Below are 19,975 nucleotides of genomic sequence, written 5' to 3'. Positions count from 1 at the left end.
ATAAATGTAATGGGTCTGCAGCATGAGTAACTTAACATTAATGGTGTGTGGCAGCTGTTCTGGAGTTTAACAGGAAAATTATATTAGAAATTCATTTTTTTTCAGCTTTAATGAGCTTTAGGTTTAATGGTTGATTTTTGTCAAAACCATTTGAAATAGAAAACGTTCTGATCCATAATTTTTCCCTGTAGGTGATGAAAAATTAGTCAGTGGTCTCAGTACATGTTAACTCTTTAACCAGCTATACCAGTATATTGGTGTTGTCATGGTAACCAGCCTGTTCAGTGTTGGTGACATTAGTGCCTGCAGTAGTGTTGAACAAAAAAGCCATAACATGTAGACATTGTTAGGAGCTGCATTTGGAAAGCTGCCTTAATTATGGGCTGTTTGAGCTCTGACGCTCCATCACACGTCCTGACTTCAGTCTGATCGGGTCAAACGGTCGCAGGGCTTTAGGGAGCCGAGCGCGGGGCGTTCAAGGGACTAAAGTAAATGTTGGCATTGACAGTTTCTGGTTTTATCCTGTGTAGTGTGAAAAACATAAAAATAAGTCTGTGATTCAAAGTGAAACAGCTTTACTTTTGATAAATGCAGGAAACTCCGTCTGGAACATAAACCACCGACCAGCGATTTAAAAAAATGATTATGTTAGTGTAAGAGTGTCAGCAACACACCATCACAACACAAACTGTTTAAAGATACCTCAGCCTTTATTACCCAGAATTCCTGTGTTATTGTTCAGTGCAGGTACCTGGTTCTGACAGCAGGTGGTGTTCTCGGCCTGTTCTCCTGGACTTCAACTGAAAGACAAACTCAGTATTTAGATATCAAAGTGACATTACACACTGTATGGTGTGTGTGTGTGTGTGTGTGTGTGTGTGTGTGTGTGTGCGTGCGTGCGCGTGCGTGCTTGCACATGTGCTTTGCTCCTGATGGCATCACTGTTTTGATGATGTCACCATCTTAATGACATCACCGTTCAGTCCTGTGCAGCTCCTGTGTATGTCGTTGTTCATTGAGCAGAAGAAAAAGCTGCTTCCTGCCAAAGATGTTTCAGTTCTGTGTGTGTTGTCCTTCTGACTGTGTGGGGACTCGTGACTTTTAAACCATTGTCGTGGGGACTTTCCAACCTTTTGGCGGGGGGGGGGGGGGGGGGGGGGTTTACAGTAAGAGTCACTGTTACTGGCTGGACAATGCTTTAACATTAATCAGGTCCTCACATGTATGGAAGGACAGGTGTTGGGGTAATAATGTGTAGAATAACCTCATTGTAAGCTCAGACTGTGTCCTGAGAAGGTATCGCCCCTTTGCTCACCCAATCAGAGAGCAGCATTACTGCCACATGTCTGAGGGAGGATTTGCTGGATTTTGTTAAATTGTGAGAAGATGTGATGGAAACATGAATCAGAAATAAAACCAACATTAAACACGAGTTGCACCGTCCTGCTGTGATTACAAACTGCACCATTTATAGTAACTGTAATTCAAAACAATAGATCTGAGTACTTCAAGTATCAAACGGAAAAGTACTTATTATCCAGAATGACTGAGGATAAATTACACACAGAAGAGGTTAAACCCAAAAATACCAAGCCCAGTGATCACAAAGTTCCTAACCCTGCACACTGGTCCAGCTGTGCAACCGTCAGATGTTGCTGCAGATGACATCTCATGCCATCAAAACATTTCCTATCCTCCCCTTTTACCTGCGATAGACTAAGATGTCAGTGAAGGAAACAAGCCCCGATACTCTGTAGAATTTGATCCATCTTGTGTAAAGATCAGAGCAACCAGCTGGCACTGAGGCTGAGTGGACTGAGAAATATTTGTTCATTCTACCTGAGGGGGGCACCAGTGAAACAGCAGGTCAGTGTGAAGAGTCCAGCACCACCCGTGATTCAAACTGGCTATCAGACTAGCTGCAACCGGACAACAAGTGGCCAGTGGATGGACCTTCTCTTCTGGGAATACACTGAAGAGGTGAAGCTGGGGATCAATAAAGTTTGATGATCAGACTGTATTTTGTTGGATTCATCTGATTCTGAAAATGAACTAAAGTTATCAGATAAATGTAGAGCAGGAAAAAGTACAAGGTTTAGTTCTGACATGTAGTAAAGTCCAAGGATGAAGTAGCACAACATGGAAATACTCAGGTAAAGTACTAATACCTCAGGACTGGATTGCAGTGGACTGCACCATATGAACCAATGTATTGAGTTATCGCCCTCTACTGGCTTTTCTGATGTCAGCAGCTGGGTCACAGCTGGATCAGGTGCCAGTCCGGTTTTGCAGTTCTGTGGAAGTTTGTGTTTACACTCTGTCCACATGATAGCGAGGCGGGTTGAACGTGTTTAAACTGCACGTTAATAACGAAGCTCACTGCTCGCACAGTGGATGTGGTCTGCATTTCTGAAGTAAGTATTTACTAATTTGACCTGTTTCCTACAAATGATCTTTGAAGATTTTTAGATGAAACGTTAGCTGAAAATAACTGGGAGGAAAACCCCGTTCAGCTGCTCGTGGTTGGACAAATCAACAGTCAGCAACAAATTAAAAACGGCCGCACCTCCGAGCAACACTGCGGAGATGCTCTGACACGGGTTCGGTTGCAGGTTTCTGAGTCCGGTGAAAATCTCCTGACGCCCCAGACCAGCACTTAGACCGGGACCGGAACGACTTCCGGTCGCGCAAGGAAAGAGGATCAAATAGGCGAACTGGGCTGTTCCTAGAGACAGAAAGCAGCAGACAGACACCGGAGCTTCACCTGAGCCCTAACACGCCCAGGTAAGTCCAACAGCACCAACGCGAACCAGTGAACTTCAGTGCTGAGTTCGGTTCAGACACAAATTTTACAGTTGTAGAAGTCACAGTTATTCAAGTACTTTATTCCACTTTTGAGATATTTGTACTTCACCTGCGTATTTCCATGTAGTGCTACTTTCACACTCCTTGGACTTCACTACATGTCAGAGCTAAACCTTGTACTTTTTCCTGCTCTACATTTATCTGATAACTTTAGTTCCTTTTCAGAATCAGATGGATCCAACAAAATACAGACTGATCATCAAACTTTATTGATCCCTGGTGGGAAATTCCCAAGATACCCAGCGGTATATAAAGTACTTCAAATTAGAAGTAAATAAGGTAGTTAACGTCAGCTACCCAGCGGTATATAAAGTACTTCAAATTAGAAGTAAATAAGGTAGTTAACATCAGCTACCCAGCGGTATATAAAGTACTTCAAATTAGAAGTAAATAAGGTAGTTAACGTCAGCTACCCAGCGGTATATAAAGTACTTCAAATTAGAAGTATAGAAGGCAGTTAACATCATCTACCCAGCAGTATATAAAGTACTTCAAATTAGAAGTGTATAAGGTAGTTAACGTCAGCTACCCAGCAGTACATAAAGTACTTCAAATTAGAAGTATATAAGGTAGTTAACATCAGCTACCCAGCGGTATATAAAGTACTTCAAATTAGAAGTATATAAGGTAGTTAACATCATCTACCCAGCAGTATATAAAGTACTTCAAATTAGAAGTATATAATGTAGTTAACATCAGCTCCATCTTTACCAGCTCAACACAATAATCCATCAATAATTAGAATCCAATAATATCAGATCCATTCATGTAAAATGGGCCATTCTGCACAATGACTACTTTTACTTTGGATACTTCAAGTACATTTGGATGATGGTACTTTTGGACTTTTACAGCAGTAATACTTGAAATACAGAACTTTTATTGGGAACATAGGATTTTTACTGATACTGCAGTAAAGGAGTTGAGTACTTCTGGCTGCCTGTAGAAATGATTTCAAAGTCCATTTCCTGTTGCATGGTATATTTGATGTTCATTTATTACAGTGAAGAAACTGTGTACATTAAGCTTTACTAATGTTATAACTGCAGAGAACCTGCAGCTTCTGGCAGCAGCGCCGGTATTTGGACTGTAACTTAGTTCAACAGGTTGAACCATGTAGCTCTTTAGAGTTTAGTTAAACAGAACACCTCCCCTGACAGGGGAAGGCTGTTTTATTCAGTGCTTGAACATTTTCAGGTTAGTTCATTAAACCTACATGTTTCATATGTGCAGCTGCAGAGTCAGAGTTCTTATCTAGTGTGACTTTTTTAACTGGACAGTTGTGTGGCGCTCCAAAGCAGTTACGGTTGCCTGTAAATCAACCTGCAGATTATTTGCTGCAATTGAGCCTAAGGCATGTTCATCTGTTTTCAGCTTAAAACTGCACTGACCCTGGTTCAGTTCCAGCTGAAGAGCATTTCTGCTGTCATTACATTTTCTGTCTGTACTGTGTCAAATAATCGCAAAATGTCCTAAAAAAGCAGTTATAGTGAGGACATTTGTGTAGATTACACAAAGCAGTTTCATTACATGCAAATCTATCTTTATCCAAAAACCAGCTCCAGCGGCTGAGAACGGCCGTCACAAGCTCTGCTTCCACTGCAGTGTCTGGAGCTGGTTTTTGGAAAAAGATGTTAGTGAGGAAGAACCATGTGAGCCAGTACAGCGGGTGTGGCTCCCTGTTGTGTTTATAATAGTTTTTGGACAACAATGGAGGTCTACGGCACAGACCAATAAGCTGAACCAGGTTCTGGATTCACACACGTTACACTGAGGACACCACATTGATTGGTGCTGTCAGTCTCTGGATGGGATCTGGACTCAGTGACACACACACACACACACACACAGAATCAGCAGCTGTGTTTTGTAAGTACAAACACATTTATGTCCAGGCAGATGTAAATATAATAACGGTGCATGTAATAAAACTAGATTTTGAAGCAGGGACTCATTTGAAAATGCCCCGTGAATGTACCTGTACTCTGTATAATTCCCTGCATATCTGTCTGTCTGTACATCTGAAGAAGGTGAGAGGATGAAAAAGAGAGGGGAGCAAATGGAGGATGCCACCACACTTATCGCCATGGAAATGAAGCCAGAGAACAACTATGGCACCATCACCATGGTAACTATCTGTGTATATGTGTGAGCTGATCAGTAAGAGACTAATCATTAGAAAAAGTCCACAACAGAGATGGAGATTAATAAAAATGTGGAGCTGGTGCCATGTGAAGTAGGGTTAGGGCTTGATCCTGGAGACTTCTTTACTAACACTTTAGTAAAGGCTCTTATTCTTTGTCAAAATCCCTTAAATGTGGAGTTTGTGATATTTAGAGGGCTCTATTGGCAAATATGGATCAGTATTAATATTCATAAATATGTTGTCATTAGTGTGTAAATCACCAGAACATACCAACCATTGCATTTTCTTAATCCTAGAATGATTAGCCTTTTAACTCTACATAGGGCACAGGTCTTCTTTCACAGAGGCAGCCATTTTATTATGTCACAACCACAGTTCTTCATGTTCATTGAGCTGATGTTTTCAGAAATGTTTTCGAATATTCTGTCAATCAAAAAGTTGAAAGGCCCTCAACAACTGGAAATAAATTCCACAGTAAATATTTGACCTTAATATTGATATGTGTGTAAGTTAAAGCTGTGAGTCCAGGGTGTGCATCATCCTAGCTAAGCATAGAGACTGTAAACAGGTGGAAAACTGTTAGCCTGTCTCCATTAAAAGTTAAAACATGATGAGAGATCAGGAGCGCCCGTGTTTCAGACTCTACGCTGGTCCTGAAAGAATCTCAGGGTGTGTTGTTTTCCTGTGGCTGCAGCAGAAACAGGAAGTGTATGTTGAAGTGAGTCAGAGCGGCTCCACACAATTTAAAAGCAACTGAGTGATACAACTTTAGAGAACAGTTGATGCTTGCTTTGTTCTTCCTCTAATCACTGTGTTTGTCTTAAGTCTCATTAAGAACAATAGCAGGAAGTGTAAAATCTACAAAATAAAAGCACAGAATTTGCTAATGAGAATTAAAAACAGGTGATGATGGAAAATAAACTTAATTGTACTTATGCAAAAACTGCAACAACAGACTCATGCCCTATTAAATTTTTTTTTGTTTGTTTTTTGATTTGTCTTTCTTCACCTTCTTTGTCCTTGTTCAACTTTCCTGTTCTGGTTCTCTGTCAGCACTCTCACAGCCTGGTTCTGGGCCTCAGTGTTTCAGCAGCTGTTTCAGAGCTGCAGCTGGTGAACATAGTGGAGCATTTAGCAGCTAATGACATTTAGCCAGACATTTTCCTCAGGAGGTGGTGGAGACCAAACCCAGAGCTCAAACTGAGGAAACACTAGGTTGAATGCAAGTAGCTGCTGCTGAATGTGGAGTTTAGTGTTTGACGTTTTCTCGTGATTATGACATGTGGAGACCGTATTCTCCAAAAAGATTACAGTGCTTGAGTTAACAGATTCAGTTGTCTCTATAAGCTATGTGTGTGATGAATATCAGCTTAAAAATTGTGAGAAATGTTTTTAAATGAATAAATGTCAATTTAAAAGTTTCCACCCAGTGAGAAAATTTTATTTTATTTGTATTTATTTATGTGCTGAAACATTCACTCAGCTACTAACACTTAATTTGTTCATGTTGTGTACTGTGAGATGTACTGACCACTATCACTAAATTACCTAAATGATGATCCTCAGGCAGCTTCCAACCCTTTCATCATTTACTGTACATCATTTCTGAATTATAAGGTAGTACATCATAATTATTTTCTGTGAATACAGGACATTTTGAGACAAATGATGTGAGAGAATTTGTCATATTTCCATCCTAATTCAGTCGAATCAGTTTGTCTCTTATTTTCAGTTTTGATTTTTTTTTTGGTGACTTATCTTCCTGTTTGACTAAAATCAGTCTTGAGTACTCAGAATAATTCTGACAGGTGAGCACAAAGGTGAAGTGTTTTACTTGTGTTTTTACTTCCCAGAATGCATCTGTTCAGCCTTGGGACAGGAATGTGTTCAGTGACGGATCAACTCGAGTTGGTGAGTAAAACAGACGTGCTGCTGTGTCTGTATTTTGTGAGGGGACAGGACGACACAGTGTGAGGAGGAGTGGACTGAGTAGTCACCCCTCCCACCTGAACAGGTGACAGCAGGAATAAACGCAGGCAACAATCACAGGTTTAGTGTTTCTGAATGTCCAGCAGTTAATTTTACACAAATCTTTCTTGGCAGTGTTTTTTATTTTGAAGGGATGAATTTTCTTTATCAACAAAACATCCATTTTATGAAATACTGTGACATCATCACAGGACAGCCAATGGAAGATGGGTTGGTTTGAGTGCTGTGCTTCTATTGGACAGATTTTGTGTTGGTGTGGGAGGAGCCTTACAGTTTGCATAAGGAGGAGAGTACAGGTGTTAACCCCACCCACCTGAAATGGAGGGAGGAGTTTTTGAACAGGCTGAGAAACTCTGGTTTGCTGCTGGAACAGGTGAGCAGAACAAACACACCTCTAAACATAATGGAAGATCTTTCAGTTGTAACAGAGCATTTCTAGTGTTTTGATACTTTTACAAAAAAGTAAAAGTCCTTCATTCTGCATCTTATTTAATTAGCTGCAAAGTATAGTTCAAGTACCAAAAAAACTACAAATGCATAATGACTTACTTTTAAAATAGAATTATTAATGCATTAGGTGTTCATCACTTTAATGTTGTAGCTGATTGTAGCTCATTTTTATACAGAACTGAGTAGTTGTGTCACTGAACCTAGATCCCTGGGATCTTATAGTAACATGTAGTTTATTTGTTAATTTTATTTCGCTTTATGAACTATAGCTTTCTGAAAAATATAGCAGAGTAAAATGTACAGTGTTTCCCTCTGAAATACAGTAAATATTTAAAATGAAATGACTAAAATTAAGCACTGTATTTAAGTACAGTACTTGAGTAAATGTACTCAGTTAAGGTAAAAATACTGCTACAAGTAAAAGTCCTGCTTTTATAATCCTACGTTATTAAAAGTACTTTATTGAAAATTAAAGGTCTCATGCAGAATGGCTCCTTTCAGATTTACAATATTATATGTTTTCTTATCAGTTTATTAACTTGTAAGAAGAAGCTTTATTGCACTTGGTCAAGGTCAAACAAATATTCTGTCCTTTTTGCTGCAGATACAATTATTTACCTTCAATGATTTAGTTTTTTTAATACCACAGAAACAGTGTAAAATGTCTGTTTGAGGTTTCGTCTAAACAGTATTCCAAGTACAGCGGTATCTGTAGATATCTGTAGTAGACAATTGTAATGTAGTTGAAGTATAAAATAGCACAAAATTGAAATACTGAACAAAAATAGAAGTACCTCAAGACTGAGTTATAATGTGGGATGAGGCTCCAACTCCTGAATTTTTTTGTACCTGTGGACTGTACCTGATTCAAAGGCAGGATATTCACTGTACACTGTGGGGGTGTTATTATGGTCTGTAGGGGAGGTGGGTATGTCTGCTCAGCCAACATAATGTTTATTCATTGTGTGACTCAGTAGGCATGCATAAGGAGAGAAAAGGAGTGGGTCCATGGCAGAGCCCTGAAGGACACCATGACAATAAGTGACCTGTGAAGGATGAAAAGTAACTCAACACTGAAGAAGTTCTGTTGCACAGAGAAGATTGAATTAGTCTCTCTGTGATTATGTCTACAGAAGGAAGTTCTCCAGACAAAGAAGAAGATCTGCTTTGTCCTGTTGAGTACTCCGTGGAGTGTCCTCTGTTATTATGCTGAGGAGATCGGTCTGAGAGCCCCTCTGGAGGTAAAACATGCATGAAAATTCTGCCTGTCATTTCATCACAGTCTTATCATGGTTCAGAAAAAGCCAAAGTAGAGAAATGAGAATGAATCCATTAAAGTTCCTGGCCATGGATATTTGCTGCTGAAGGTGGAGTGATTTCACAAGATGCACAGCGCCCCCCTGTGACATCACAAAGTACCTGAAGGCACCCTGATGCTCTCCCAGAAGTTTCCTCAATTTTATCACATTTTAAATGTTAAAAATGATATGTGTAGAGGAGGGAGACATTAAAGCAACACATGGATTCTGATCTGACCATTCTGATGGCACTTGCACAGTCATACATTAGATAGGAATTGGATCTAGGACCACATATGCAAGAGGCCCAGATCGGATCTGAGATCAACTGGTTTGGTCTGTTGACACGCCAGGTAAAGTCTGACAGAGTGGAGAAGACCAGCTCCTCAGGACCCCACATGGACTGGCCCTCCCTGAGCTGGTTTCTTCACAGTGTGTCCTCTGTCCTCCTGCAGGTGGTCACTGCTCCAATTGTTAACTGGTCTGAGGAGCTCCTGTCCCAGCTGTCCCTCCCCAGCCCTCTGTCCCAGGATGTCCCCAACCCCCCACCTGACTACTACACCTGTCAGTTCAGGGCCAACAAGCTAGAGAGGTTCACACACACACACACACACACACACACACACACACACACACACACACACACACACACACACACACACACACACACACACAAACACACACACACACTGAAAATGTCCATGGTCCTAGTGGTTTGATGATTTTCAAGTTCAGATGTCATTGCTCCTCTTTCTGCTGTTGTTTTCTGCCTGCACTCAGCTTTCAAATAAAGGCCTGATCTGCTTTAGTTTTTCCTCTTTTCTGCCTGCAGGTTTCTGGGCAGCGACAACAAGGACACGTTCTTCAAGACGACTCAGAGACACCAGGTGGTGAGTGCACATGCTGTAAAATATCTGAGTCTGTGTGAAGATTCAATCATTCCTGTGTTGACGATATGTGAAGCCATTTTCTTCTTGTCTATTTACATGTTGTTCTTGTTGCAGCGCATTAAAAATGTTTTTTATGTTTATTCCATTGAATAAAATAATCAAAAGAACAGAAAACACATGGATCCAAAAAATTAAAACAAAAAATTAAAAGTTAGTTCAGTTTTATTTTTCTCTGCTTCACTAATTACACAATGAAACTATCAAACAGCAACTATGAATATAAAGTCTGACATGCCTGGAAACTTTAATGGATAAATTGGACTGGAGTTTTTGCAATGGAAAGTTGAAACTGCAGAAATCTCATCCCGAGATCCTGGTTCTGCTCTAAGGGGTTTACAGAGTCTGCATGTAGGCTCTTCTGATTGGCTCAGAAACAGGAACCTGGGGACGGCTGAGATTCCAGGATGTTTCAGTCAACAGACTGTTTTAGGTGGCAACGCCTCCAACTCAAACACAGACATCCTTGAGTACAAGCACACACATCCTCAAACACACTTATCTACAAACACACAGGAATCAGACCGGAACGAACTTAATCATTTTGGGACTCGTGAAAGATCAGAGTTGAAATGAAAAATACAATACAACTGAAATGATCATTGAATGGATCCAAATGCAAACACACAGCTCACATGGAATACACATGGAGTGTAGTAAAAGTACAACATTTACTCTGGACACATGGAGTGTAGTAAAAGTACAACATTTATTCTCGACACATGGAGTGTAGTAAAAGTACAATATCTGTCTCTCGACACATGGAGGGTAGTAAAATTACAATATCTGTCTCTGGACACATGGAGGGTAGTAAAAGTACAATATCTGTCTCTGGACACATGGAGTGTAGTAAAAGTACAATATCTGACTCTGGACACATGGAGTGTAGTAAAAGTACAATATCTGTCTTTGGACACATGGAGTGTAGTAAAAGTACAATATCTGTCTCTGGACACATGGAGTGTAGTAAAAGTACAATATCTGACTCTGGACACATGGAGGGCAGTAAAAGTACATTATCTGTCAATGGGATGTAGTGGAGTGTAAGTATAAAGTTGCAGAAAGTGTAAATAGTCAAGTAAAGTAGAAAGTGAAGTCATCAGGAGTGACAGGCTCATAGTGCTAAGTTTGTTTCAGTGCAGTCTGTGTCCCTGCAGTGACTGTGTCCTGTTTCTCCAGGTGTACGAGATTCTGGCCAGGACGCCGTATGGGTCGGTGGAGACGGGGCAGGTGGGAATCAACCGACTGCTGAGTGAACAGGTTTTCACTGCTGCCTACCCTCTGCACGAGGTGAGGTCTGGGAGGTACACCCTGTACAGATCTGGTTCCACCATGCTGCCCCACGTAAAATGAAATAAAAAGTTTAGCTGTGTCTCTGCACCAAATGTTTTATTATTCTGTGCTTGCAGGGTGGTTTTCAGCCCCCAGCACCCCCAGCTTCCCCCGAGTCTTTAGGTTTGAGACAGATCCTGTATGTGTACTGGGCCAAGTGGTCCTGCTGGAGGCGCTACCAACCTCTGGACCACATCAGGGAGTACTTCGGAGAGAAGATAGCACTTTACTTTGCCTGGCTTGGTAACTATAGCAACAACACTGCTAACTACTGCTAACTTCGTTTTCAGCTGTTTCAGTAGTTCGGCAGTAACCTTTTCTGCAGGTTTGTATAGTAACCATGTCCAACTGTAGGCTTCTACACTGGCTGGCTGTTACCAGCGTCATTCGTTGGGACTGTGATCTTCCTGTTTGGGTTTTGGCTCGTGGCCACTGATGTTCCAGCGTGAGTATAAACTGTTATCAGTTGTCAGATCTGATCAGTCAGGTGATGATCACCTTCTGTATTAACACTGCTGGGAAAATCCTCCAGAAGCATCGTGATGTCAATTAATTATAATGTGTGACCTGAGGCAACGTTGCTATTTTAAACACCTGGAACCTTCTTATTGGTGTTTGTGTCTGTGATTGTGTTTGTGTTTATTTGTTCTTGTGTCTGTGATTATTTCTGTTTGTGTCTGTGATTGTGTTTTTTTGTGCTTGTGTCTGTGATTATTTGTGTCTGTTTGTTTGTGTTTGTGTCTGTATTGTGTTTCTTTGTGTTTGTGTCTGATTATTTGTGTTTGTGTCTGTGTCTGATTGTGTTTATTTGTGTTTTTTCTGTTTGTGTCTGAGTTTGTGTCTGTGTTTGTGTGTGTCTGTGCTGGGATTGTGTTTCTTTGTGCTTGTGTCTGTGATTATTTGTGTCTGTTTGTGTTTGTGTCTGTGCTTGTGTCTGTGTCTGTAATTGTGTTTATTTGTGTCTGTGTTTGTGATTGTGTTTATTATTTGTTTGTGTTAACTTGTAGGAAGGAACTGTGTGACAGTGGAAACAACTTCATCATGTGTCCGATCTGTAACATCTGCTCCTATTGGAACTACTCCAGCATCTGTGTCACCTACAAGGTACCTGTCTCTCTGACCGCTTGTCAGTCTCTCTGACCGCCTGTCAGTCTCTCTGACCGCCTGTCTGTCTCTCTGACCACCTGTCATTTTTTCTGACCGCCTGTCTATCTCTGTGTAGGCAGGTCTTCTGTTTGATAACGGGGGGACAGTGTTTCTCAGTGTCTTTATGTCTCTCTGGGCCGTCACCTTCCTGGAGTACTGGAAGAGAACCTGTTCAGCTCTGTCTCACCGCTGGGACTGCTCTGAATTCGAGGCCACTGAGGTACCTGCCCCACAAAATGAACCAATCACAGGCTTTTAAGGCTTTTAAAAGCTTCTATCCACATGCTGTGGCCTCTTTAAACTTTTATGAACCTGTGTTGTTGTTCCTAAGGATGAGCATGAAGTTGTTTTATCTTTCTGTTAAAAAGAAAAAGGGCTGCTCAGTGATCTACCCATAGTCTGAACTGTATTGATTTATGTAGTGCTAAATCACAACCAAAGTTGGCCAAAACACTTGAACAACACAACAACACACAGCATAGGATAGAATCCAACATAGTTAACATGAGTGATTTCTTTTTTTCTTGAAACAGTGGCTGCAGTGATTGGGTTTAATGAAATTGTGTCCTATTACCAGTGTCTCCTCCACTAACCCTCCTCGTCCTCCTCAGGAGCGACCTCGCCCAGAGTTCACTGCCATGGCACCAATGACCACAAGGAACCCAGTGACCGGGGCAGAGGAACCTTACTTTCCTGAAAACAAACGGTTCAAGAGAATTTTGACTGGCTGCATGGCAATCATCATCATGGTGAGTCTGTTGGCCTCTGACTGCTCTGGGGACAATTTGAGACAATCAGGGTGAGCGTGAGTGTGTTGGCAACAACATGGAGCAAAGGTTTGATATAGGTGAATTTAAAAGTATTGTGTCAGCTGATGTTTGTGCGTATTATTGTTTTGTTTTATGTCTCTGCATAGTAACTTTGAATCTATGTGTATGGTTTGCAATTTTTTGCTGGGATATGAATCAACATATTCCTACAGGTTGTGTTTGGGAAGCAGCAATGAGTTGACCTTCCTGTTTACAGATTGCTGTGGTGTTGATGTTCCTCATTGGCATCATTCTGTATCGCACCATCCTCAGCATCATCATCTCCAAGGCTGAAAACAGCTTACTCATCTTCTCTGTGCGTACAACAAAACACAGCTACAGTGTTTCTGTACATTTGTATAAGGTTTCATCAAAAGAACATAGGCTCCAGGACGCTGCCCTGAGGGGCTCCACAGGTTTTTGAGTTCACATTTCTGTTTTTATACCTACCCCATGTGAAAAAGCTGTTTTCTGTGTTCAGGCTGGGAGGATAGCCAGTATTACAGGATCAGTGTTGAACCTATTGGTCATCCTCATGTTGTCCAGAGTTTATATCACACTGGCCCAAGTACTCACCAGCTGGGGTGAGTCACAAGTTCATCCTCACATTTAGCTTTGGACTGTTAACAAATGTCAGTCATGTTGTAATTCAATCAAGTGTTGTTGTCCTAAACTGCACTACAGTCAGAGGTGTTCCAAATATTCTGACCCCTTCACATATGTAAACAAATAGGAAAGTAAATAGACACGACTGAATAAGAATGTCCAGGACAACACCACTGTTTACTCAGTAACATCAATAATAAACATGCAGCTGAACGGATTGCAAACAGTTGTACAGATTTACCTAATAAAGTGGTCAGTAACTGCAGATGTGTCATGTGATGCTGATGTTAAAACGTTTCTCTGTGGGTTTCTGTCAGAGATGCATCGCACTCAGACTAAATATGAAGACATGTTCACCCTCAAAGTTTTCATCTTCCAGTTTGTCAACTTCTACTCGTCTCCAGTTTATATCGCCTTCTTCAAAGGCAGGTGAGAACTCTTCCGGCCAGTCAGAACAGGCCTCTTGGGCTCATCAGCAGAGGCTTGTTTTTTAATCATTTTCTTATCCATTCTTCTCATATTATGTCTTCCCTTTATCCTGTCTTCTTTCATGCTTCTTTGCCTATTTTGTCTCATTGCTGTATGTTTGGGGATAAAGGACAAGTAGGCAGGTGCAGGGACTAACTTTACAAAAGACGCAAAATGACCAAAGCCAACAGGCAGACAGGCACAGGTAGGCTACTAGAGCAGGTAACAGGTAAATGGCAAGAACTGGAGACCAAAGCACAACAACATGAGAAATAAAATGATCAGATGAGGGTCCAGTAGAAATGGGTTTGTGTGAAGAGAGGAACTGATGAGGAGAGAACAGGCGAGTGAGTGTGTGGTGAGTCAGGTCATCTGGTGAGTAGATGGAATAGATGGAGGACAGCAGAGAAATGCAGCAAGTGGGAACATGGCAGGACAGGAGCTGTGACCGATGAAGGTAACTCTGATTGGCTGCAGTCGAGACTTGTTAAATTAAAGCTTGTCTCAGGATGTTTTGTCCGTTTGGGAACCAGAGATGAGATCAGAGGCCACAGCGCCTCCTGCAGGCTAATGATGAAAACATTCAGCTATTTGTTCTCAAGCTACAGAAACATATTTACGCATCAGTTTTACTGAATGTTATGCAGCCAAACACAGGCTAAACCTAAAGAACCTCTGGTGAAGATCTTAAAGTTTCCAAAGATCCTGAATCTGTCAGGTTTAATTTCTGAGATTTTTGTCAAATGAAGCATGAGAATATTTCATAAAAGCATCATAGAGCTGCAGCAACACGATGCAGAGAATAAATAATAACTGATGAACACAATTATTTTTCCAACCTTTAAAAGGGGAAAAGTGACAGTTGACAGCAGTTTTCTTGTGTCTCTTCAGGTTTGTTGGTTACCCTGGAAACTACAATACGCTGTTTGGGGTTCGCAATGAAGACGTGAGTCCATCACTTTGTGTTTCTGATAGAAAATATTATAGACAATCAGTTCTCCCCATAATAAAATGAAACCTAAAAGATTAATTCATTCACCTGGCTACTTCCTGGAAACATTACCTCATAAATTCATATGAAAATGGGAAAGATGTGACTTTTAAATGACACAGACACAATTTTCTGGACATCACGATCATTGTAATGACACATCAAAAGGTGGTCCAAGGAGCCACAGTCTTCCCAACAATAAGACTGTGGGTGTAGATATTTATATATTTATTTCTATTTCTTTATTGGTTATTATTTGTTGAACAGGGACTATGTACATCACATTTATTGCAGCAGAAATAGCTGAGATCTGGTTTTCATCTGAACGATTACCTATAAAGATGGACAGGTTGCAGAATTAGATAACAGAAAATCTCACACACACAATAAATGGATTAAAACAATACAAAATCTAAAAAAGACATACAGAATAACAGAAAAGCAAGCCCTTTAATTATTTATTTGATTTGATTATTAATGAAATAAAAATCAATTTAATTTGGTGTAATACTGGTTACATTTAGGAGTTTAGTTACAACAGAGGTTGCCGCTTCTTCAATGCTAGGTGTCCAACAGGATGATTTCATGTGTGGCTCAGTTTCTTACTTGTTTGCGGCTGAAACCACAGCTGGCTCTTTGTGCTTTGTGTCACAGTGTGGAGCAGGTGGTTGTCTGATTGAACTGGCTCAGGAGATGCTGGTCATCATGGTGGGAAAACAGTTGATCAACAACATCCAGGAGTTCATTGTCCCGTAAACAAAAAACACACACACACAAACACAGAGAGGGTATCAATCAAATATATTATTGTCATGTTGTAGCGATGTAATGTCTGAGAAGAGAAAGACAGGATCATATCAAAGACAATATCAAAGGTATTTGCAGACAGTGTGCTTGAAATGATTCATTTTATTTAAGTTCCTTTATTTATTTCACAGTTTCCACAGGAAATGTTTTTGGCATTTGAAAAAACCTGTGTGCTGCTTTGTCAGTGTACAGACAGTTAATAACTAATAATAATTAATATGAGACATGGGACATAGGAAACAAAGGAAGCATGACATAATGTGTGAGTGCAAAAACACCCTGTGAGATTTAAGTAATGTCAATATTAGATCATATAGTAGAAAAAGCCATTTGAGAGAAATGAATGCCTGAAGGAAAGAGAACTTGTGAGAATGTGATATCTTAACTAATCTTTATCATTTATGGCAGCAAGACAGAAACCTGAGAGCGAAGTGTAATAATTTGTGAGAAGATGTTTCAACTTTCTGACTTAAACTGAAGCCTCATTATTTGGCAGGAAGTTGAAGTCATGGTGGCAGAAGAGGAAGATGAGTCCTCGGCTGAAGGAGGTGAACAAGGAGGGAGTTGAGGAGGCTCATGTGAAGCAGCAGGAGGAGGTCGTCTCTCCCTGGGAGGCAGACTACCAGCTGCTGGTCTGTGAGGGACTCTTCAGCGAGTACCTGGAGATGGGTGAGTCCTTTATCCTGTCCAGGCTCCTAGCTAGATGCATGTGTTGCAGTTTATATAAATCTGGTCACAGAAAATCCTTGTTCTTCTCAGTAATTCAGTTTGGTTTCATCACCATCTTCGTGGCGGCGTGTCCTCTCGCTCCTCTCTTCGCTCTTTTTAATAACTGGGTGGAGATGCGATTGGACGCTCAGAAGTTTGTGACTGAATATCGACGTCCTGTGGCGGAGCGAGCTCAGGACATCGGCATCTGGTTCCCCATCCTGCAGTTCATCACTCACACGGCAGTCCTCAGCAACGTAAGGGTCCTGATCTTCTAGGTGTGTCGGAGTGACCAGCTCCTCAAAGAACTCAGTCTGAATTTCTCCAAATCTGTGTTCTCAGGCTTTCCTCATAGCGTTCACCTCGTCCTTTGTGCCTCGTCTGTACTATCGCTACACCAGAGACAACATGCTGAGCGGCTACATCAACTTCACTCTGGCAACATCCCCACGCAACTACAGCCAGCAACACCAACACACCTCCTGCAGGTAGGCAACATCACTGCACCTACAACAGCAACACACCTCCTGCAGGCAGGCAACATCACTGCACCTACAACAGCAACACACCTCCTGCAGGTAGTAACATCACTGCACCTACAACACCAACACACCTCCTGCAGGCAGGCAACATCACTGCACCTGCAACACCAACACACCTCCTGCAGGCAGGCAACATCACTGCACCTACAACAGCAACACACCTCCTGCAGGTAGGCAACATCACTGCACCTACAACAGCAACACACCCCCTGCAGGCAGGCAACATCACTGCACCTACAACACCAACACACCTCCTGCAGGTAGGCAACATCACTGCATCTACAACACCAACACACCTCCTGCAGGTAGGCAACATCACTGCACCTACAACACCAACACACCTCCTGCAGGTAGGCAACATCACTGCACCTACAACACCAACACACCTCCTGCAGGTAGTAACATCACTGCACCTACAACACCAACACACCTCCTGCAGGCAGGCAACATCACTGCACCTACAACACCAACACACCTCCTGCAGGCAAGCAACATCACTGCACCTACAACACCAACACACCTCCTGCAGGCAGGCAACATCACTGCACCTACAACAGCAACACACCCCCTGCAGGCAGGCAACATCACTGCACCTACAACACCAACACACCTCCTGCAGGCAGGCAACATCACTGCATCTACAACACCAACACACCTCCTGCAGGTAGGCAACATCACTGCACCTACAACACCAACACACCTCCTGCAGGTAGGCAACATCACTGCACCTACAACACCAACACACCTCCTGCAGGTAGTAACATCACTGCACCTACAACACCAACACACCTCCTGCAGGTAGGCAACATCACTGCACCTACAACACCAACACACCTCCTGCAGGTAGTAACATCACTGCACCTACAACACCAACACACCTCCTGCAGGCAGGCAACATCACTGCACCTACAACACCAACACACCTCCTGCAGGCAGGCAACATCACTGCACCTACAACACCAACACACCTCCTGCAGGCAGGCAACATCACTGCACCTACAACACCAACACACCTCCTGCAGGTTGGCAACATCACTGCACCTACAACACCAACACACCTCCTGCAGGTAGCAACATGACTGCAGACGTCTCTTGCGCTGATGTTGCTACCAGCAGAAACACTGCAGGAGTTTGTTGCTTGGCCTGTTTGAATCAGTCACATTGCTTTGCCTGATCTAGCATAGCAGGGGGAGTGTATTGTTATTATATCATATCACAGTTCTTTTTGGGTGATGATGTGTTGCTTTGCTGTTCTTTGCAGGTACCTGGGTTTCCGGGATGAAAACGGTAAATACCTGCCTGAGTTCTTTCACCTCCTCGCCATCCAGCTCAGTTTCGTCATCATCTTTGAGGTCGGGTTTCCCACAGGTTTAAAGAAAACACTTGAACTGTTTCAGCAACATAAGAGTCTCCTTGTTTCAGGGTTCTTGTTGTAAAATGTACAGAAAAAACACTGAAATAAAAAATATCCAATGCATGTACATGCAGGGGTAAGCAGTGGAGAAAAGGAACATATATTCAAGTACTGTGCTTACAAAGGTTTACTGTACTAGTTATCTGCCAACTTCACAATGGTGAAGTAAATGCAGGTCTTTGTCCTGGCGAGTCTCAGCTGTGACCTGAGGCTCTTCCTGTCTTTCTCCCTCAGCATGTGGTCTTCCTCATTGGCAATCTGATTGACATGATGGTCCCTGACATCCCGGAGGAGGTGGAGTTGAAGATGAAGAGGGAGCACTACATGGCTAAAGAGGCTCTGGCTGAGAACCAGGTACAATGAAGCAGATCACAGCTATCAGACTTTCAACTGTCACATGTTTTGTGTGGGTGTGTGTTTGGTATAATGTCATGTGCAGTTGGTTGTGTTTCTGTGCAGTTTGAAATCATCAGTGTACTTTTTCACAAGCATAGTTAAAGTTGCAGTGCTGTGTTGTATACTTCCAGACTTTTGGGAAAGCCATGTCTCCTGGTGATATGAACTCTACTTCCAGCAACTTGCGCTGGCGAGGATCTAGGGCGCAACAACCACCGCACAGTGACTCCCCGCCACCAAACCTGAAAGACATCCCTGAGGAAGCCAGCCCACCAGACAGCTGCTGAGATTAAGTGGATTCTGTGCTGGATGCCGTCCCACTACCTCAATGTGCTCATCTACATGACTGATCTCCCCTGACTGCTCTGCAGAACCACTGAGACCTTTGCAAGATCTACAAGATCTGTGACCTTTATGTGGAGTGGACAACTATAATCACCCAAATCATCCAAATAGAAAATCAAAGTTAGATTTAACAAAGATCCCTGATCAGATTTATATGTATGTATTTTTTATACAATTATAATTGTCCATATTATAACAGACATCTAAAGAAATATCTTGTCAATACATGAATGTTGATATATCTGGAGCTGGCTGAATGAAGTAAGTGATGTAAATAAATTTCTTCACGTTTTTGTGTTTGTTCACTTATCTTAATCAGGTTGTTATAGAAGAGCTGCTGCTCTTTATGTTGGAGAAACAGAAAATCTGTACAGCCTGTTATTGTGTATTTGATTCGTGCTGTCCATTTCTTGGATTACAAGTTGAATTTTATTGTCTTACATTTATATTGATCCAAATCTTTCTTCTTATATGTCTACAATTTTCTTTTTTTTAAAGACCTCCAGCAGCTCTTCTGATACCCGTCTGTTTCTGATTTTAATGACTTTCACTGCCCTTTTCCACTTAATAATCCATCTTGAATAACTTGTGTAAGAGCAGCAGCTCACATAGTTTATATTAGTTTATTCTTGTTACAGTAATGTGTTGTTCGGATTGCAATTATTCCATTCATTAAATCAATGTGATGAATTTCACCGTCTGTCTTCATTATCTAT

The 19,975-nt window shown here is 41.7% G+C and overlaps 1 protein-coding gene across 3 annotated transcripts; it reads left to right on the top strand.

Moving 5' to 3' along the window:
• The first annotated feature begins 2,271 nt into the window (after positions 1-2,271).
• Positions 2,272-19,954, top strand: ano7 (anoctamin 7). Of its 3 annotated transcripts, none has more exons than XR_003296463.1 (25): positions 2,272-2,414; positions 2,613-2,784; positions 4,893-4,993; positions 6,865-6,922; positions 7,243-7,373; positions 8,584-8,691; positions 9,204-9,340; positions 9,581-9,638; positions 10,875-10,985; positions 11,105-11,270; positions 11,382-11,472; positions 12,035-12,131; positions 12,250-12,393; positions 12,785-12,922; positions 13,200-13,298; positions 13,464-13,566; positions 13,906-14,017; positions 14,948-15,002; positions 15,702-15,799; positions 16,351-16,523; positions 16,614-16,819; positions 16,905-17,050; positions 18,366-18,391; positions 18,753-18,872; positions 19,046-19,185. XR_003296463.1 is itself a non-coding variant. In XM_026320939.2 (25 exons), the coding sequence occupies exons 3-25, from the start codon at positions 4,904-4,906 to the stop codon at positions 19,199-19,201; spliced, it is 2,688 nt and encodes an 895-aa protein (XP_026176724.1). In that variant the 5' UTR covers positions 2,272-2,414; positions 2,613-2,784; positions 4,893-4,903; the 3' UTR covers positions 19,202-19,954. The 3 variants fall into 3 exon arrangements, 1 of the variants encoding a protein (XP_026176724.1); XR_003296462.1 differs by having other exon boundaries at positions 18,366-18,472; XM_026320939.2 differs by having other exon boundaries at positions 18,366-18,456; positions 19,046-19,954.
• The last annotated feature ends 21 nt before the right edge of the window (positions 19,955-19,975 follow it).

This window comes from Mastacembelus armatus, chromosome 13 (assembly GCF_900324485.2).
Source record: "Mastacembelus armatus chromosome 13, fMasArm1.2, whole genome shotgun sequence".
Lineage (NCBI taxonomy): Eukaryota > Metazoa > Chordata > Actinopteri > Synbranchiformes > Mastacembelidae > Mastacembelus > Mastacembelus armatus.
The sequence above is the reverse complement of the archived record's forward strand: the minus strand, read 5'-3'. Positions and strand labels throughout refer to the sequence as shown.